General features: G+C 31.6%; 3 protein-coding genes across 4 annotated transcripts; all 3 read left to right on the top strand.

The window, feature by feature from the left end:
• Window positions 1–1059: 1059 nt before the first annotated feature.
• Window positions 1060–3184, top strand: LOC100854900 (protein DOG1-like 4). Its single transcript, XM_003634616.4, has one exon. The coding sequence runs from the start codon at window positions 2322–2324 to the stop codon at window positions 3015–3017; it is 696 nt and encodes a 231-aa protein (XP_003634664.1). The 5' UTR covers window positions 1060–2321; the 3' UTR covers window positions 3018–3184.
• LOC100854046 (protein DELAY OF GERMINATION 1) lies at window positions 1069–2153 on the top strand. Its single transcript, XM_003634585.4, has one exon. It carries the CDS (start codon window positions 1069–1071, stop codon window positions 1807–1809), a length of 741 nt encoding a protein of 246 aa, XP_003634633.1. The 3' UTR covers window positions 1810–2153.
• Window positions 3185–10644: 7460 nt separating the features above from the next.
• Window positions 10645–17634, top strand: LOC100248737 (uncharacterized). 2 transcript variants are annotated; one of them, XM_003634614.4, is made up of 9 exons: window positions 10645–10803; window positions 11213–11308; window positions 13438–13554; window positions 15147–15340; window positions 15430–15535; window positions 15652–15799; window positions 15945–16084; window positions 16882–17048; window positions 17134–17634. In XM_003634614.4, exons 2-9 carry the CDS (start codon window positions 11248–11250, stop codon window positions 17425–17427), a joined length of 1227 nt encoding a protein of 408 aa, XP_003634662.1. In that variant the 5' UTR covers window positions 10645–10803; window positions 11213–11247; the 3' UTR covers window positions 17428–17634. The 2 variants fall into 2 exon arrangements, with proteins under 2 accessions (XP_003634662.1, XP_002285480.1); XM_002285444.4 differs by having other exon boundaries at window positions 10646–10803; window positions 11141–11308.
• The last annotated feature ends 3481 nt before the right edge of the window (window positions 17635–21115 follow it).

The following is a 21115-nucleotide window of genomic DNA, read 5'->3' as shown; positions in this document are numbered from 1 at the left end:
AATAGAATTATTAGTCACTTACGGATAAATTTGGACCATGTATGAATAAATAAATGAGATTAAAATATAATAAAATCAAATCAAATAGACAATTCAAAAACCACAAAGAAATAAGACCTTCCAAATCATAATGGTTTGTTTTTGCAATGGAATTAAAGGTATTTATAGTTTTTAAGAAACAAATAGTTCATATAGAAAACATAATGGGTTTTGTCTTATACTGAATTTGAGTAAAGTCTATCTATCCATACCACTTTCTGCAATGCCGGCCCAAGCTGCTTGGCTCTGCTCTGCATCTCTGCAAAGTCTCTGTTTCTTGTCTCCCTTGTTCCCATCTCCCTTTCTCTTGATCTTTCTAGACAAGGAAGATGTTTGATGTTTTATTTTATTTTCTTCCATTACAAAGTAGTATTTGAAGGTGTAAGTAAGGCATATTTTGTAACTGTTTTTAAAAATAATTTTTTAAAATTTTAAAAAATAAGAAATACGATATTTTCAAAAAAAATATCATTTAATAGAAAGAAGGGCTAAAAATAAAATATTATACATAAAAATTATATTTAAAAATATAAAAATATGTTAAAAATATTTCAGATTTTTAAATAGATTTTTATTTTATAAAACAATCTAAAACAATTCTCAAAAATTGTTTTTAAAAATATTTTTCAAGTAGATCCTAATTTTTTTTTAGTATGATTTATTTATATTTTAAGGAGTTGGGCATCAAAATAATACATTAAAAAAAAACTTAATTTTAAATTTTTGTTAAAATATTCATTAAATTGGCGTTTTCTCACCATATGGGCTTCCACTTGTTGGTCTCATTCATGCAATTCATTTATATTTTTTATGTTATTTTTATACCAATCAATTAATTAATGAAATGTTTTTTTTTTTTTCAAATTTATTATTATTTTACAGAGACCTTTTTTTTTTAATTAAAATTTCGAAAAATATCATGATTATTATAGAATAAATACAAATACCTTCTACAGTCAAAACCCCTACTTAAACCCTCATCGGTCTCTTCTCTTCTCTTCTCTGAGTTTCTCCTTTCTTTCCTTTGCCATGGCGAGTTCCAGCCATCGTCTCTTCCATTGTTGCTTTCAGGATTGGATCAACCAGCAACACCAAGACCTCCAAGAGCTCCTCCAGGTGCTTGACACCGACAGCCCCGACTCCGACCACCTCCGCCACCTCATCCAGAAGTCTCTCCAGCATTTCCAGGACTACAGCGCCACCCGGGCCGAGCTCTCCAAGCTCGACGCCCCTTCTTTCTTCTGCCCCTCCTGGATCACCTCCTTCGAGAACTCCTTCCTCTGGCTGGGCGGTTGCCGCCCCTCCCTCGCCATCCGCCTCCTCTACTCCATCTCCGGCTCCGAGCTCCAGGCCCAGCTCCCCGACTTCCTCAAGGGCTGCACCAGAGGCAACCTCGCGGACATCTCCGCCACCCAGCTCATCTCCATCAATGCCCTCCACGGCTGGATCGTGAGGGAGGAGGACCGGCTGTCGAGCAGGATGGCGAGCATGCAGGAGGACACCGCCGACGAGCCACTAGCGATAATCGCCAAGAAGCTGAGGACGGTCGGCGAGTACAGCCGGACTGTGAACAGCGCTATCGAGACTCACTCTCAGGCGCTGGCCAGAGTGTTGGAGGAAGCCGATAAGCTGCGGCTGAGCACCTTCAAGGGGTTGCAGGAGATTCTCACTCCATTACAGGGTGCTCACTTCCTGGTGGCTTCTAAGAAACTGCATCTCTCCATGCATGAATGGGGTAAGCAAAGGGCTGAGCAAGTGGGCGACACGTAAATACAACCAAGTATTTGCCCTTACTCTTCCCCTCGGAGCTAAAAATTTTGGGATTAAGATCTTATCATATGATAATAATCATATCATCATATGATATGATAGCGAAATCAGCAAAAGAGGAGAAAAGAAACTTATCTATCATTCGATATCATATCGAGATTGGGGAAGGGAAGAGAAAATATAGTGGTAGAAAGGTATGTGGAGGCTATGCATGTGAGCAATGGTCTTTTGTGGAACTCTATATGTAACAATTAGTAAGATGAGTGTGTTTACAGTTTGTTTTCTCTTGTATGTTTTTTCGGCTTGATTAAGAAGTTATTTATAAGATGCTATTTTTGTGTAAATTATTATTATTATTATTCTTTTTTGTGTAAATTTGAAAAGTAAATCATTTTCCAGAGCTTCCATACAGACTCTTCACCTATAAAATCAAGCTGTGTCATTTCTTCTATCATCTCCTCCATGGGGTGCATGCAGAAAATAAATAAATAAATAAATAAAAGAAAAAAAAAATGTCTTTCGAGAGCTTCAATGAGGCCTGGTTCGACCACCTCCATGACCTCCTCCAGCAACTCAGGCTGGCACCCAAGGCCACAGCGCCGGACCGCGACCGAGCCCTCCTCGACCTCGTCCACAAGGTGCGGACCCACTACTCCCAGTACTACCGAGCCATGTCCTACACCGCCCGCCACGACGTCGTTTCGCTGTTCGCCGCCCCCTGGTCCTCCTCCCTGGAGCGCTCCCTCCACTGGGTCGCCGGGTGGCGCCCCACCATCGCCTTCCACCTCATCTACACCCACTCCAGCATCCTCTTCGAGACCCACATCGTCGACATCCTCCGCGGGGCTCACAACGGTGACCTCGGAGACCTCTCGCCGGCGCAGCTGCAGCGGGTGAGCGAGCTGCAGTGCCAGACGGTGGGGGAGGAGAACGAGATCACGGCGGAGCTCAGTGAGTGTTTCAACTCGGTCAGTGGGCTGGTGGGGGCGGTTTTTGACCCCGTGGAGAACGTGGAGCGGCTGAGGAATGTGGTGGAGAGGGCGGAGAATCTTCGGTTCCGGACCATTTGCAGCGTGGTGGAGATACTGAATCCGCAGCAGGCTGTGGAGTTTCTGGTTGCGGTTATGGAGTTGCAGTTCTGGGTCCGTGGGATGGGGTTGTGCCATGATCGCGTTCGTGAGAATTTGAGAGGGTTTCGAGGATTATAGTTGTGGAGTTCTTTGAATGTTTCTGTAAATATATAGGTCCTTTTGTTTTTTTTTTGGTTTGTGGATCTTCAAAATCTTGTGCGGATCAAACAGTACGGTGAAGAGAGTTTGGAAAAGATTAGTTATTTTCCATTTTTAAAAAAATTAATTTAATTATGAAATTTCATATACGATGTATAAGTTTCTTTCAACTATGTAAATATTTTTTAAAGAACTTAAAGCTGATAACATCTACGCAAGAACATATAATATACATGAAAGGTAGAACATATAATATATATGAAAGATATCGAGTCATGATTATAAATGATATTAAAGTTAATATTTTACCATTATATGAAAGTTTGTTTATTTATTTGGTCAAATAATCCTATACGAAATATTATGATATCTCATATTTAATAAAAAAAAAATACTTTTATATGAATTTTTCTTAATCATATAAATAATTTTAAGTCTAAAACAAACAATACGTGTAATGGGTTATTTCAATATATTTTCAAAAAATTATTTTGTATTTGAAGTCTACCAACAATTTTCTAAGTTAGCTATAGAATACCTATTTAGAAACATGTTTTGAAATTATGATCAGAAATCAATTTTTAAAAATATTTTTCAAAGATAGCTTTATAATGTTTTGTAAAACAAAATTCTCTTTCAAAACTTTCAAAGAAGCATGTTTTAAAAATTATTAGTCACAAAATAATAATGCATGAAAAAAAAAAAAAACCTTTACAATACCTTAGATTAGCTTTTGAAGGTTATGATTTTAGCTTCACTTTTATATAAAATAAATAAATATATATATATATATATATATATATATATCATTATTTTATTTTATTATTTTTAATAGTAAATTTATTATTTTATACCTTAATCCTATTATTTGTTACCATTAAAATTATTTCTTGATTCAGTACAAAACAAATACACTGGGCTTGGAAATGCAGAGGCGCCCAGGTGAACGCTCCATGCAGGCTCTGAAGCCACCACGTTTCTTCTCATCTTCTCTCACATGGACTCATCACCTGATCTTGGCTTTTCAGGGTCACTAGAGTTACAGGCTTCTCCCTCCTTCAAAACTCATATCTCCCATCTAACATTTTGTCCCTATCCGTATGTGGTAACGGTGGGGCGTTGGTGTGGCTGTCACCTTCTATTAGGACACGTAGTTTGCGTTGGAAACAAATGGCACCATGCATGTTGCATGAAACTTGTACATACGACACGTATATACATAATTTCTTTTTAATTATATTCTAAAAAATATATATTTGTTAATTATAGAATAATAACTAGATTTTTTTTATTCATATATTTTTTAAAATTATTTAAAAAAATTATAATTATATAAACAAAAACACAAATGAGTTAAAAAAAAAAACTCAAAGTACTCATTTACTAGTTATCAAATCCTTCTCCTTATAAATAAATAAAATCAAGATATAAAATAAAATTAAGATACATCTCAATACTGATATAAGTTATAACACAACCTAATGGGACACTTGAATAGTTGTTCCGTGTAGTACTAGTACCCATGGATTGAAAAATCCAATTTTTTCGACGATATTTCCTCGATGTATTAGATATCGAACGACCTCGAAACGAAATTTAACACCGATTATCGAACAGAAGAAATATCAGCAAAAAATCGATGAAATATAGATTTACAACCGATAAATCGCGAGTGGAACAATGCGCGGAGCAGCTAGAGGAGGATTTCAAAGAATCGTCGATTTTTTGGCTCCTTTTTTTCAAATTTTGAAATTTGATCTGACGGCCAAATTTGAATTTTTGACGATCTGAAGGCCCAAATTTCACCCGTGTATTTGTAAAGGCATCAAACGGTAAGATTTTTTATCTAATGGTGGAAAATCAATCTTGACTTGATCCAACGGCTACGAAGTGTTTCCAACGATTATATAAAGATCTAATGGTTAAATTTGAATCAAAATTTGATCCAAGGGTTAAAATTAATTTAACATGTATATTTTTGCTTATTTTATCATTTTTTTTGGATTTTTTTAAGTATTCCCATCAATTTTAGATAATTTTTCTTATTGATATTTGCGTAAAAATATCCACCGATATTTCTTAAAATCCACCGATATTTCTTAAAATCCAAATACCGATATATCCATGTTTACCGATATTTCAATCCATGGTAGTACCCCACCCTAAGTTCAAATCTTTATTTTAATTTTCTTTTAATTTTTTACTTCCATTTTTTTTCTTTCCTTCGTTTTTTTTCCCCATTTCTTGTCTATATGAAGACCAACCCACCCAAACACATCTATTTTGGGGGCCCCACCCAAATCTGTATATTCCATAGGCAAATTTCTCGATGATATTTCTTTTTCTTTGGATGTAATGCTCCCACAATAATAGCTAGAATTTCACTTGGCACAAAAACGGCTGCTATCACCTAGTGCTCCCAAATAACCCTTAATTGGGGTTACAACAAAGCCATTCTTAACCTCGAAAGATTTGTTCTATCTTTATGGACTACCAATCGATTTTCAAATAAGACAATATCAAAGCTTGATCCAATAAGATCGAGTCACGAGCCCCTCACACTGGGAGAGATGATCAAAGTTTGATCCAATAAGGTTGAATCACAGGCCCTTCACATAGGGAGTCATGAGATGGATCACCTAATTCGACTTGCCCACAATGCAGAATTTTATCACAAGGCTCTTGAACCAACTCAACTCTCTCAATTTAATAATTGATATTCACATAGGCATCACAGTTGGACACAGGCAAATATCAAAGATATCAATGGATTGTTAATGTCCCTAAAAACAAAATCCTCAAAAGCAAGGATATAGAACAACTTAGATGAGGTCATTCTAATTTTTCTACTTTCCATGCCCACTTGAATCGGGCAAGCAAACCCAGAAGGCTTGGCCACATTTCCAGATCTTGGACACAAACAAATGTGATGATGTCAGCATGGGCAAAGGCAAAGGCATGAGCTGAAGCAAGATATGGGTCGAGGCAAGCAAGGCACGGCTGAGGCAATGTAGGGGCGGAGGCAAGACATGACCATGTGCTGGGAAATTGCAAGGCCTATGGAACAAGATCTTAGACGTGGGTTCATATGCTTGTATGCTACATGAGTCAACTAGACATGTCACTTGGGTTGCCAACTGCCTAAGGGGTTGTTTGGCATGCAGATGCAAGGGCGGTTCCATGGCACTTGTTGGGAAGAGTCACCATTGTTGGCAGCCAATCAACTCAAACATAGGGCTAACAATACAACATAGCTTGGAACTTGACGCCAGGCTAAGGTTTGGTAGTTTAGCAGTTGGGTAGTTATGGGGGTCGCATAACTACCCCAACTTCCCAAAGTGACTCATTTTGAATTCAAATGTGCTGATGCATGTAATATTTAAGCCTCTCCATGTAGATGTTCTCTATAGGAAGCCAAGTGTTGGAGCACTTGAACAATTTTGTATCTTGTATACAAGTTAGAAATACAAGCTGGGATAACCTTCTCATAATTTGCTGGTGTGTTATTCTTCTCCATTGTTGCCTACTGAGTAAGATTGACGGTTGGCCAAGCAGAGACTTAGTGCCACACATTCATATAAAAAAAGGGGGTTTTATGGGTGTGACACTTCCCACTTCACAATTTGTCAACACCAAACTTTCAACCTTTTCCCATTTCCCCCCTAAGAACTTTAACATAAATGTCACTACAAGGTATAAATAGGGACAGTAATGAATCAAGAAACAAAGAGAGAGATGATGATGATGATGACAACAATGACGATCTAAGGTATGCTCATATTGTGGGTGACAACATTCTGATAAAATTAAATGCAAATGAGATGGTACAGCATATTAAAGTTTACAGAATTGTTTTTTATTCCATATTTCTGGGCTTATGAGATATAATGATGTTGTCGTTCACATGAAAATTTCAGATCATTATAAACATACAATACATTAAAAGAGCTTCATATTCAGAAGGTTTCAGAATTTAGGTGAGTCCATACAACATTGTTCACTATCACATTCCATTCAAGCTGATTCTGTTATTTGAGAAATGCATTTACATAAAGAGCAATTGTAAGGTTAACTGATGGCTCTTTGCTTTTCGAAATAAAGTATTGTAATGTTGATGCACTTGTCTTGACCAACCGTGTTGAGCAGTCTATTGCCTTAAAATCATTATACAGATACCATATGACTAACTGAAAGAATAATAAAGGCAGGGATTCTTAGAATCTTTATTTCCTATTGTTAGTGCCTTCATGAAAACATATCTAGAATCAGGATCTGTTCCATGAAAAGCATCAAATGTTGATGTAACAGGGGCTGGGAAAATGTTTGGTTCAGCTACATACATCTCTGAGTTGAGTTCCTGGATGAACCCAATCCAGAGGATTAAGGAAACCATGGCTAGTTATCATACTTCTATATCCAAAAGTGAACCAGTGTAACAATCCCCTAATAACTCCGGAAATTCGTGGTTGAGACTACAAGATAATTCCTGGTAAAAGGAAATTATTTGGGTTTTGTTTGGGATCTCCAGCATCACAGAGGGAAGGAATATTTTTGTTTGGTTGTGAGGAAAAAGGGGAAGGAAAGTAATATGAAAAAGATCAGAAAACTTTAATACATTTTGAATTCCCTATAACTTGCCTTTGAGACCTAGCTGGGAGGTTCTAAGTTCAACTCCTGATCGATTGGGACAAGAAAAGAAATTTGCTTTAAAGAAAAACTGTGAAAAATCAACTGTTCATAAAGTGTATATGCAACCTGAGTCTTGGAGTTCTCTAATCCCATTTGGCAACTCCTTTTTTTTTTCTTTTTTTCTTTTTTTTGGTATGCATTGGTTAATTCATGAAGTGTATGCATTTTGCAGCTGACGGACGCGGAAATTAAATAAAAAGTTAATAATTATTGAGAATAGATTCACTCGATCAACAAAACACCAAAATGACCCAATTTCTCACAGAAAATGCACATACTAATGAGCTTTTATCAGCAAATACTCTCAATTTACTCGAAAATGGATCAACATGGTCCAAATTCTATGATGAAACCGACCAAAACACTTCAATTTCAAAATCTATAATCAGAGTCTATGCAAAACAAAATCAAAATAAGACATAAGAATATTCTGTTTCTAGAATAGTATATATGAAACCCTAGGACCTGAGATTATTGGCAGGCTTTTCCGGCAACTGATCGGCATGCTGCTGAGCTGATTTTCGCTGGAGATCTCGCCACTTGTTGATCGCCGCAGTGCAGATGACTGGTAGATCCATGTAGGATTACGGTTAAAATTTGAAGCTAAAAATTCAATGCCACAGTAATTGAAAGAGGAACAAAAACAAGAAGTACAGACATCCGGCGCCGACGAAGTAAAGCATACGAAGGACCTTTGGGCCCGCCGGGCCGCCTTCTTCTCCTATCATATCCCCGGCGTCGCTGCCGTCAGCCTCTGTGGGCTACATATTCTGTTGGATTGAAGCTTTTATAAGATGGTAATGCCGCGGTTCGCTCGACCCGAGCATTTGGACTCCGGATCGGGTCGAACCGATCGAGCCCGCATTTGGAACAATAAGAAATTTCTTTACTACCTATAAAAGAAAGAGCTGTTTTTCGCTTTTTTATTTCCCAAAATACCCTTATTAATACTGATAATTAATTAAATAAGAATTCAATCATTTCATTTAGTTGGAATTTTAATTACTTGAAGAAAGTTATTCTTAAAATTATTATCACAAACCTAAAAAGTAATTCAAAATTTAATCTTTTTAATATTAATAATCAATTTAAATAAAAATTTAATTTTTTCATTTAATTGGAGTTTTAATCACTTCACCTAATGAAAATCATTCCTAAAATTATTATCATAAACCTAAAAGATAATTTAAAAATTAATCTTTTTCATACTCATAATCAAGTTAAATGGGAATTTAATTATTTTATTTCGTTAGGGTTAACGAAATCATTCCTGAAATTGTCATCATAAATCTAGAAGCAAATGGAAAATTTAATATTTTTATTTGCCTTCAATTTTTATTCCATCTTTCAATAGAAATTTAATTTAAAATTTTAATTACTTTGATTTAACATGAATTTGAATGTTCATATCTTTATTTTGATTTTATATTCAAATTCAATACTTCATTTTAATTTTATATTTATATTCAATCATAAAACCCCACTCAATAAACTGTAAAAAAAATGTTAATATTTGTGGGAAACTTCTCAAATTGGGCATTCATATTCTGCATAGTCATCCGATGTACCTCTGATATAGCTACTCCATCTTTCATCCTATTTTTTTATTTTTATTTATTTTTATTTTTTTGCTTGATAACAAATTTGAAGTATATTAAATCATATTTCAGTATATTTTGGGAAAATAAGTAAAATGCATTTAATACTTATATTTATTATTATTATCCTAATATATCTTTAGTTTCTTTAATAAAATAATTTTTTTTTTAATTATGTGAAACTTTTTACTTTTTATAATTGTAATAGCGATTTTCATTCATTTGAGATATTTAAATCTTTTACACTTTTATATTTAATTAAATAAAAGATTTAATCACTTATTTACATTATTTATTTAAACAAATTTAAGTTTTATTAAGAAAATTATAACATTATTTTAAGAATATTAAGATTTTGATATGAAATTTATCAAAATGATGATTTTATTTTTATTGAGATTTTAATTCTTTTGATTTTTTAAAAATATTTTTAAAACAAAACTTAATTTTTCTTTATATTTTTTTAAGTTGATTGAATAATTTGATATATTATATTTATTTTTTATATAAAATTATTTAATTTAATCTGGATTCTATTTTCTATCTTTATTAACAAAAAATAACAATAAGTTTTACAAAATATATAATGATTTTTAAAAGCAAATTAAAAATGTAATTTTCAAAAATAATTTTGATCAACATAATATAAGTCAATAATTTTTTTCATAAGAATTTTTAAATTTAATATAAATTTTTTATTTTTTATTTTGAAAAAAATGGAATAAAAACCAATCATTAATTTTTTATTTACTCTTCACTTTTTATTTATTTATTTATTTTTATCAAAAGTGTCTTAAAGTTATAAATTTCATTTTCTTTAAAACCAAACTATTAATATAATTAATGTTATAAAAATTTATCATTAAAAAATTAAAATTTTTTAAATTTCTCATCCATTATAAATTTTATTCTCTTTAAAGTTTAAATTTTTTTTTTTTTTTGTCATTTTATATTATTTTCAAAATTTTCACCTCAACTCTTCCAAGGGTTTTGTCAGACAATGCTTTGAAATTTTTCTTTTTAAATTTTTTTTTTAATCCATAAATTTCTCATTCAAATTAATTCGTTTTTATTCTTATTTTTATTAAAAAGCTCTTATATAAAAGACAAAAAGTATTTAAACATATATAAAATAATTAACACAATTTTTTTTATTTATATAAATTTAGTGTAAAATAAATAAACAATATATTTAAATTAAAATTAATAAATATTATGTCCAATGAACGAGATGATATTTATTTTTTTAATCTAAAAAATGGATTAAAAAATAATTTTATTATCATAAAATTTGGTCCGAAATTTGGTTTCACTATTTGATTTTTAAGAATTCAACGAATAAATTCATTAGAATTTTTTCATAGTCTATAACAGCTAAACTGAAGACCCAAGTCTCCGGTGGGAAGGAGCCGAGTAAGGAATCGAAGAGACAGCAAAAGAGGGAAATCGCGATCAACATAGCTGACGATCTTCAATAGGTGAAATTTTTATGATTTTATTGTCAGCCTTTTTATTTATTATTTATTTTTATTTTTTTATAATTAAAAAGAAGACCTAGGTTCTCTAGATTTTTGTTGGTTGTGGATTTGGTTTTCGGAATCAATTTGTTTTGGAGATAGTTTCAGTTATTTTGAATGGTCTCTTCGATTGGATTCTACGAGTGGTTCGGTTTTTGGAATTGATGATCTTTGGATGTTAACAGATGAAATTGGTGCTGATTGGTGAAAACCATGGCTTTGCATATATTTTTTGTTTTGTTTTGTTTTAAATTTGCGTTTTTTGATTACCAAACATGTTTTTTGTTTCTAAAAACAGGCAACAATTTGCTATAGAAGACATTTGGTTTTGCTTTTAGTGTTTTCAATCTAGAAGAACCCTTGTTTACAGGGAAGAAAGCTGTGGTTTGTGTGAGGCACCGGACAATGGAGAAAAAAGGAGGTTCAAGGCTGAATATTGCCATAATTCATCCTGATCTTGGAATAGGTAACGACAATGTTGGAAAACCTTTTTTTTTTTTTCTGTATTGGTGAATGAATTGATGGGTTGGTTTTGAATTTGCTGCTGTTTGGTTGCTAAGAAAACATGAAAGTAAAATTTTGTATTTTAGGTTTTTGTTTTCTATGGCATTGTTGAGTTTAGGCTGTTTTTTTTTTCATTCAATTTCTCATAATCTAATCAAAACATTAAGTCTTTCTGTACATTCAAAATTTAGTAGACCGCATAAAATTTGCTTTAGATGCATTTCTTTTTTTCAAACTTTTGAATGGCATTGTGGATTTAGGCTTTAGAAAATTGGGAATTAATTCCAAGTCCTTTGGTGTTTAAAACAAGGAAGCAATGGAACTGGAATAATTGGGCTGAGAATTTGATGCAAGCATATATGGGTGCATATTAAAGTGCTTTGTGTGCAATATTTTTCCCCTGTTTGTTGAATGATTATAGCCTAATTGGCTTGGGCATGTGGGAAAGAGGGGTGTTGATACCCTTTCAGAATACGCAGGAGTTGGATTAGCCTATTTGGTGCATCTCTGGCTTGAATTTTGGAGCCACCAACGGATATCAAAAATTAAAAGAAGAGACAAATATGACTTTAAGCCCATGATGTTTCATGCTTGCCTGATGGATATGATGACATAGTCATAAGTTTTGAAGTGTGTATGTATATATAACGTAACTTAATATAAATTTATATAATATAGATGCATTACACTCATATTGCAATGAGTGTTCCTTGGACCATCTAAGAGTTCTTTTCCTTTCTCTTCCTTATTTTTAGTTAATGCATGAGATGCAAGTCTCAAACACAAGAGGCTAAAAATGTGACATTTTCCTTCATTAGTGCCTCTTATTTTGAGAAGTGATCATCTAGGTCACCCCTCAGAGCATTTTTCTTTTGAGGCTTGCTTTGAGAAATAGTCCCCAGGGGTTTGTGAGTTGTTGCATATGGATGAAATGATTTCACCATATGCACTCTACGATCATTATCAACCACCATACTAAGATTAAGAAAATATGGATAAAATGATTTCACCATATGCACTCTACAATCATTATCAACCACCATACTGAGATTAAGAAAATATGAAGATATTAATATAGATATGACCAGACCAATATTGGGCAGTTGAGAGATATTTAAGACCATGGTTTTACAAAAATTGTATCAATTTTTTATTTGATTGTCTTAGCCAACAGACAAATATTAGCATTATACTCGTTTATTTGAATTCATTTGGGAGTTTTTTGGTTTTATGAATTTAACTTAACAAAGAAAAATAAAAATTGTGTGTTTTGATGTGGTTAGTTAGTGGGTTGTGGGAAGGGAAAAAACTATAGGATGATATGGTATGAACCTTTTTATATCATCACCAACTATAGTATGAACTAAAGATGTTAATGATATAAAAGGCGCGTCTTTGATGAATAATAAGGTTCAAAGAAAACATATCATAGAGCATACAAGTGTAGTACCTCACAGTTCCTTGCTCACTTAATTGAGCCTTTTGATATGTATTTTGCTTCCTAACCAAAAGTTAATATCAAATAGTCCCTATTGTTTACATTTTCTGGGGGATAAAACGAGAGGCAAATTAATAAAGATAAATAAAATAGAACTCTTTTTGGAACCAAGAACCTAAAGCATGGAGAATGCACACACAATGTTTTCATGGATAGGGGAATTAAAAAGAGAGGTATCTATAGCACCTTCTCAAACAACAACACTATTGTTGTAGCTATGGCAGCTGCTGATACCGATGGCCAAATCTCTTCATCACCACTTCCAACATCATTGTAAACCACCGCATTTGCCAATTTCATGGAATAAATCATGCTCAGCTCTCAGAGGATCTAGACTATTGATGTCTATGGTCAATAGACACAGGCATGTCAGACACAAGAATTCTGTGTCTGACATGGTTGGTTAGTGGGGTTGTGGGAAGGGAAAGGACAATAGAATAATATGGTATGAAATCCTGTATGGTATTCATCAGTTATTAATTATTGAACCCTCATTTTTATGTGTGTGAAGATGTCCTGATCTCTATCAAATCCTATTTTTGTTACCTGTTAAATTTCTATTTATTCTGTTGCTAATTTTACGTGATGCATAGGTGGGGCTGAAAGATTAATTGTTGATGCGGCTGTGGAGCTTGCATCCCATGGACATAAGGTTCATATATTTACAGCACACCATGACAAGAAACGATGTTTTGAGGAAACTCTTTCAGGTGAGAATCAACCTTTTTTTGGGCTTTTATCTGTTGTTGTGAGTCTGTAAATTAGTGAAAATAGGAGACAATATTCTCAAGTTGGCCATAATCAGTTTTAAAGCCGATGTGCATGCTTCTGAACAAGATTACAGCAGATAAATTCCTTTATCCTACAGTGAATTTTATTGAACAAAAAATAACCAATTACATGAAAGATGCAAAAGATCAAATAGGCAAAGACATGCATCTACCAATATAGCACTTATACAAAGTTATATTTACAGTGTATGACATCAGCTTGCATTAATTCATTACACATGAAATAAATCTTGTAAAATTTTAATTATTCTTCTAGTTTTATTAAGTCTAATATTGTTTGTAATGGACCAAAAGTTCTAACAGGTTGCAAAGTAATGTAGAAGTGAAAAATGGAAAAGAGAAAAACCATTGAGCATGTTATGGTGTGAAGATAACTACATGCTTGTATGGACTACAGGATAGAGAGACTACAATGACTCTTTAAGTCTTTTTTTTTTTTTCTTTTTAAAAAAAAACATTAAATCTGTCCTGTGCATAGAAACAAGTTGAAAAGAAAAAAAACTGGAGTGGAGATTGGTGGGGAAGACATCCCCATTTTTTTAAAAGAGAAGGAGAAAGTGCAAATGTTAATTCAAAGTGCTAGAAAGAGAGGATACTTCTACGAGGATAGAAAAAAGAAGGAAAAGAAAGTTTTTAATTTTCTCTTTTAACCTCAAAATACCTTTAAACAATAATATACTGTTCAATTCTTTTTCAGAAGAAGTACCATTAATCTTTCTTAAATACTGTTAGAAACAATCAGAATGTAATTGAATTTATGTGTCATTGCACCATGTATCTTAAGTTTCTTATTGCCTATTAAAAAACAGAAAAAAAAAAAGAAAAAGAAAAAAGAAAAAATGGAAAAGATACATATAGGTGATAAATTTTGGTTTATGTATGAAATTCATTGTACCTTATGCGTCCTAATGTTTAATAGAATTTTTTGAGGACAGCAACTCTTATAATGGTACTACCATTTTAGTCTTAACGTGTTGCAATATATTCTATTTGTATTCCCTTGTAAAAACAATAAAAAAAGAAAAAAAGAAAAAGGAAACGGCTCTCCTTAATGAACTTAGAAAAGCCTTAGTCCCAATTGCTTGAGGTCAATTTGATAAATCCCTTTCACCATTCATTTCTATCTAAAGTCATATTCCTCTTTAGATCATTGTCAGTCATGTCTTTCCTCCCTCCTTGACCCACATCCTGTTTGATCTTCCTCTTATCCTTTTAGTGTCTTCAGCTCAATCGAATCAATTGATTCTTCTGTGCTAGTAAACTCATTGTCTTTGTGTCACATAAAAAAGATCTACTATATAACGTAAATGAAAACATAAGAACCCACCTTGGTGCAATGGCTTCTTCATGTCTATGACACAAATGTACCTATCAAAAAATGTCTATGAGACAAATGAATGGTGGTAACAATTTTTACATGCTGCTTTTGCTCTTTGTAATGGTAATCTACATCTAGTATTTTGAAAGATATTGCATGGTTTTCCATTTTAACATCAGTAGGTATGGTACAGGTACCTTTCCAGTCACAGTATATGGTGCTTTCCTACCCCGGCATATTTTCTACCGACTCCATGCTGTGTGTGCATATCTGCGCTGCATTTTTGTTGCTCTGTGTGTGCTGTTGATGTGGTCATCATTTGATGTTATAGTAGCAGATCAGGTCTCTGTTGTCATTCCTTTGCTAAAACTTAAGAAGAAAACAAAGGTAATTCTACTTTCCTTATATGAATTGTTATGTTAGACTTTTCCAGCACTGGGGTCATTCAACCATGTAGTGCATTTCTTTTAATACAGGTTGTGTTCTATTGTCATTTTCCGGATTTGTTGCTGGCTCAACACACAACTGTCCTTAGGAGGATATATAGGAAACCAATAGACTTTGTAGAAGAAACAACAACTGGTGTGATTCCAAATCCTGGTGTTATGTTCTTCACATGAAATGTTTTCTGTAGCTTTTTCACATTCCTTTGCTATGTTGTGAACTGCAAGTTATGAAATTACTTTCGGGAAATGCAGGAATGGCAGATTTGATCCTTGTGAACAGCAAGTTTACTGCATCAACTTTTGCGAATACATTCAAGCGTCTTGACGCACGAGGAATTCGTCCAGCAGTTCTCTATCCAGCAGTCAATGTGGATCAATTTGATAAACCCCATGCTTTTAAGTAACGAACATGCTTGTATATCTCTTCGTATCTTCTAGTTCTAGGCATGATTCTAGAATGTCTTGTGCATTTTTTTTTTTTATCTACATTCGTCCCCCCCACCTAAAACTTCAGAGTTTAACCTTAATATGTAAATTTTGCATAGGTTGAATTTTCTCTCCATCAATCGCTTTGAAAGGAAAAAAAACATAGATTTAGCAATTTCAGCTTTTGCCCTGCTTCGCTCTCTTGAAGAGGATGCTCTTGGAGGTCAGAATTTTGCTGATGCATCATTAACTATTGCAGGCAAGTCTTCCTATTTCCTTCTTAAGTCCGATTGTAGACAGACCTGTAATATTTGTTTCATTTTATTTTATTTTTTGTTTGCTGGAGAGGGGAAGAATAGATATCTTTTCCTTCATTTAGCCAGACTAGTTCGAGTGGATATGTCATGGTACAGATAAAGGTGATACAGTTCTAATTTGATCAGAGAACCAATTGGAGAACAGACGATGTTTTGAATATATTTTCATCTCTCAATTTCACAACACAATGGTTTTCTTCAATTACTTGCATGATTATATTTCCCGTGATATTTATCTGAAATATAAGCCAAGGATGGTACTAATGCAGGTGCAGTTTGTTTCTTTTTCTTGATGGGCATGTGGTTGAGAGTGATTTTTGCCCCAGTTGTAGAACTAGGACATTTAAGGTTTGTTTGGCAACATTTTTTAAAATAGTTCTTAAAAGACAATTTCGAAGATGGATCTAAAAAAATAGTTCTCAAACAACAATTTTTGAGAGCAGATCTATATTATTTTCAAGAACAAAATTTTGTTTGGAAACTCAAATATGAAAAATGGTATTGTAAATTTTTGAACAATACAAAAGTTCTCAAAATATTTTCATATTTTTTGTTGTTTCTTATTATAAAACTTTTTTTTGTTCTAATGAGCATGAAACTATCTTTGAGAACAGCTTCCAAACAGACTCTTATGATACTCAGCCATTTTGCATTTCTACTTATTGTTTGCTTCAGATATATTTAGGTTCTTTGGCTTTTACACACTGGAAGCAACATTCATGCATCTCTTTTGTTTCAGGTGGCTATGACAAACGGCTGAGAGAGAATGTTGAGTACTTAGAAGAACTTGAGAACTTAGCAGACAGGGAAGGGGTGTCTGATCAGGTTAAATTCATCACATCCTGCTCAACAACTGAAAGAAACGAGCTTCTCTCCCAATGCCTATGCGTCCTTTACACACCAAAGGTGCCATACAATCTGACCTCTGCTCCTCACTTGATCTGATCTGAGAAACAAAAATGATCTAAAGATTATTCTTGGACTAATGCAGGATGAGCACTTCGGCATTGTTCCTTTGGAGGCAATGGCAGCCCACAAACCAGTCATTGGGTGCAACAGTGGGGGGCCAGTCGAGACGATCAAAGATGGGGTGACGGGTTTCCTCTGCAAGCCCATCCCACTAGAGTTTTCTTTGGCCATGGCTAGACTGATTCGCGATCCCGAGATGGCTGTGAGCATGGGTGGAGAAGCGCGGAAGCATGTCAGTGAATCTTTCTCTACCAGGATATTCGGCCAGAGGTTGAACCGGTATGTCATAGATGTTACTGAGAAGAAGAGGGAGTAGCATGGTAGCACTGGCAGTAAGATATGATCAGCTGGCCTTCACACTAGATTTTCTGAAACAGCAATTCCCTTCCACTAACTTATCCTCTGTGTTTTTCCCCTGCTGCTAGAGATGAGGGATTCATTACCCTTAGTAAAGGCTATGTTTGATTCTCAAGAAAAAATATATATTAAGATGTTTTTTTTAAAAAAATTTTAATTTATGAAATTTTTTAATGTTTGGATAATGTAGAAAAAGGTAGTCTTAGGTTACTTCTAGTTTTAGATACAATTCTTGTTTTACTTTTTTTTTTTTTTGGTTTTAAAAATAGAAGATTTTATAAAAAGTGATAATTCTTATACAAAAAGTATATTCTTATTTTATGTAATTAAAAACTATTTAAATTTTTTTAAAATAATTATAACTAAATTAGATAAAAATTTATATATTTTAAAATTATTTAATTTTTACACATAAGACTTAAAATAGGTGAAATGAGTTTAATTAATTAAATTAATATTTTTTCAACTTTTTGTTTACTATATTTTGTATTTTTATTTTTATTTTTTTAATCTTCATAAATAAATAAGATTAATTATGAACTTTAAAAAAAAGTAATATTTCGGGATTTGCTCATGACACTTCAAATATGAGACGTTTAAATAAATATAAAAAATTATATATAAATAGTTTTTATTTTAAATTTATTTTTTAAGTAGAAAATAAAAAATTTACTTGAGTTTAAAAAATTAAAGTCACATTCATTGTTCTGGAAGGCTTGAACCAATATTGGAGTGACGGACCAAACCAATGGTTAAACCCACTCTTTTAAAAACCGGACCAGACCGGTCCATTCAACTAGTCGAATCGTCGTCTCATCGCCCAGACTCAAACCTTCCCACCCCCTTAATGACACAACTTTACACTATGTTTTACTCTTTGATATATGATTTATTTTTTAATATTTAAAAAACAAAATTTGTTAATAAATTTATATTTTATCTTTATCGTGATTTCATATAAAAATATTAAAAATAAAATTAAAATTATATTTATTTTTAATAATATATAAATTATATATTTATGATATATGATATATGACATCATGATTACAATTCAACCACCTAGGATTATGTAACCGATCCACTTCTAAAATTATTGCTCTTGAGTGAGGAACAAGTCAACCTTATCAAAAAAAAAATAAGTGGTGGACGTGGATGGTTTATCCATTCAATGTCCAATAAATTGCCTGACCCACCAAATTGGAACCTTAAGTTCTTGTCGAAACATTTTCAAAATCCTTTTCTTTAGTATCCTTTTATCACCAATCAAATTCAATTGAATTCTAATTTAACACATAGTGACGACTCAAAAAATAAGTATTTGTATCGGATCATGATGTGATTGATGTATGTAGACTTTCTTGTAAGCCTTCGAGAATTTTAAATCAAGGATTTTTTCATATCCGCTAATATTGCTCCTTGAGAAATGATGACTTAAAGAAATATCTTAGGGTTTGGTTTGACTAACTCTAGATAGATGTATCATGTTAGATTATTAATTACAAGTGGTATTAAAATCGATTTGATTAACCTTATATAGATGTATCGATAATCTTAAATTATTAATAATAAATGATATTAAAATCGATTTGATCAACTAAGTAGTATCAAAAGCAATTTGACCAATCCTAGATATATGTATGGATGATCTTAGATTATTAACAATAAGCAGCATCAAAACCAAATCTCGTAATTTTTGGGGTGAGAAGTATTTAATTGAAATCTATAGTTAAATAATTTAAATGAATATATAAAATTTTAATTAATTTTACTTATATTTAATTTTCTTTCATTAATTATTTCAATCACTTTGTAGTTAAATTTTTTAGCTCCTAGGATATTTTTGAGATAAAAAGTATATAAATAAAAAATAAATATTACCTTCTATAGCTAAACTCAATTAATTAAATAATTTTTATTTTTAATTGTGATTAATTAGTTGAAATATGCTATTCGTATTATCATTATTATTATTTTTTTTTATATTGATTGATCTCTTAAAAGATTCGACAATGACATATAATAAATTATTATTCTTTATAAATAAATAATTTAAGAAATTGGAATTGAGTGCAGCATTTTAGGAAGAAAATCATTAAATGCAAAATATTTTTAATAAGATGAAAAAAAGGAGAAAATAATTTAAAAATAAAAAAAGATTCCATGCATGTGAACAAAACCATAAAAAATAATGGTCAATCTTTGACCCAAAAAAAAAGAAAAATCAATTCCCATCCGATTAAGTTTTCTCTCTCTTTTATTTTATTTTATTTTATTTAATAATAATAATAAAAATAAAAATAAAATTTCAAGTCACATGTATGAGGATCTATAATAAAATAAGAATTGGTGTTAATCAACAAGTTGTTTATTCAGCGGCTTTGATCCACATCATTGGAATTTAGTGCAAATAATAAATAATTGAAAAAAAAAAAGTAAATAAAATAAATAAATAAAATCAATGGAAGAAACCCTTTTACAATCAAGCTCATTAAAAAGTGGGTTTTTTTTTTCGTTTTCTTTTTATCTACACAAAAGATGAAAATTTTAAAAATATATAAAAAAAAATTTGAGTATATATTTGAATATTTTTTCTCAATTCATAAATTAAAGAGAGAATTTTGAAAACTCATTTCTTTTTCTCTTTTTTCAATCTTCGAAATGACTTCAAATTTTAAGAACGGTTCTAAAAAATAATTTTAGCCTTTTTAAAAAATAAAATTTTATTTAAGAAATCAAATGCAAAAAATAGATTTTTTGACTTATTCTTTGTGAAGGTACTAAATACAATACAACTATTTTCAAAAAATATATATTTTTAATATTTTTAATTATATTATTTTTTGTAAAAAATTTATTAATATGTGTTTAAAAGAAAAATAAAAAATAGATTTAAATTTAATTAAATGTGTTTAAAACTTATTATGTTGAATTCAGGACAACTCATTCACCATTAAAAATATAGACATATTTTAATATGGATTATAATTGGTGTAAAATGATTCACATGTTTTTTGTCTATATGTAATTTTATTTTTATAAATATTTTCATCAAACAAATAAACTTCAAATTAGTTACTCTTATAATTTTCAAATTATTTAATTTTTTAAAATAATAGACCAAAACTTAGTCTATACTTTTCCAAATTTTTTTATTGGGTAAAAAGATTGTATATCAAATGAGGCCAAATCAAGCGAAAGTTAATGTTGGCATTAATTCAACTTTTAGTTTCTTTAATAATTCAACTATTATTTTTAAAAAATAATTTAAAATTTTAAAAAATATTTTTCATCAACTTGCCAAACACACTTTGAATTTTTTTATTTAAAATTTTCTTTAACTTTCTAAATTCTTTTATTAGGCAAATACATTTTAAATCCAGCCATACTTGATATATTAAATTTACTATTTTTTAAAAATAATTTAAAAATAAAAAATCAATATTATAAAATTAAGAACTTAAAATTAATCAAATTAATATTATAAAATCACAAACCAAAACTCATCTTTAATAACTTGGTTATTTTTATTTATTTATTATTATTTTTTTTACATAAGACTACTTTTTTTACTAGACAAATAAACTTTAAATCACGTGAAAATTAATATATCGAATTCATTGATGAGTTTAATATTTTTTAAAAAT

Source organism: Vitis vinifera, chromosome 19 (assembly GCF_030704535.1).
Source record: "Vitis vinifera cultivar Pinot Noir 40024 chromosome 19, ASM3070453v1".
Lineage (NCBI taxonomy): Eukaryota > Viridiplantae > Streptophyta > Magnoliopsida > Vitales > Vitaceae > Vitis > Vitis vinifera.
This window is presented reverse-complemented; position numbering and strand designations above follow the sequence as displayed.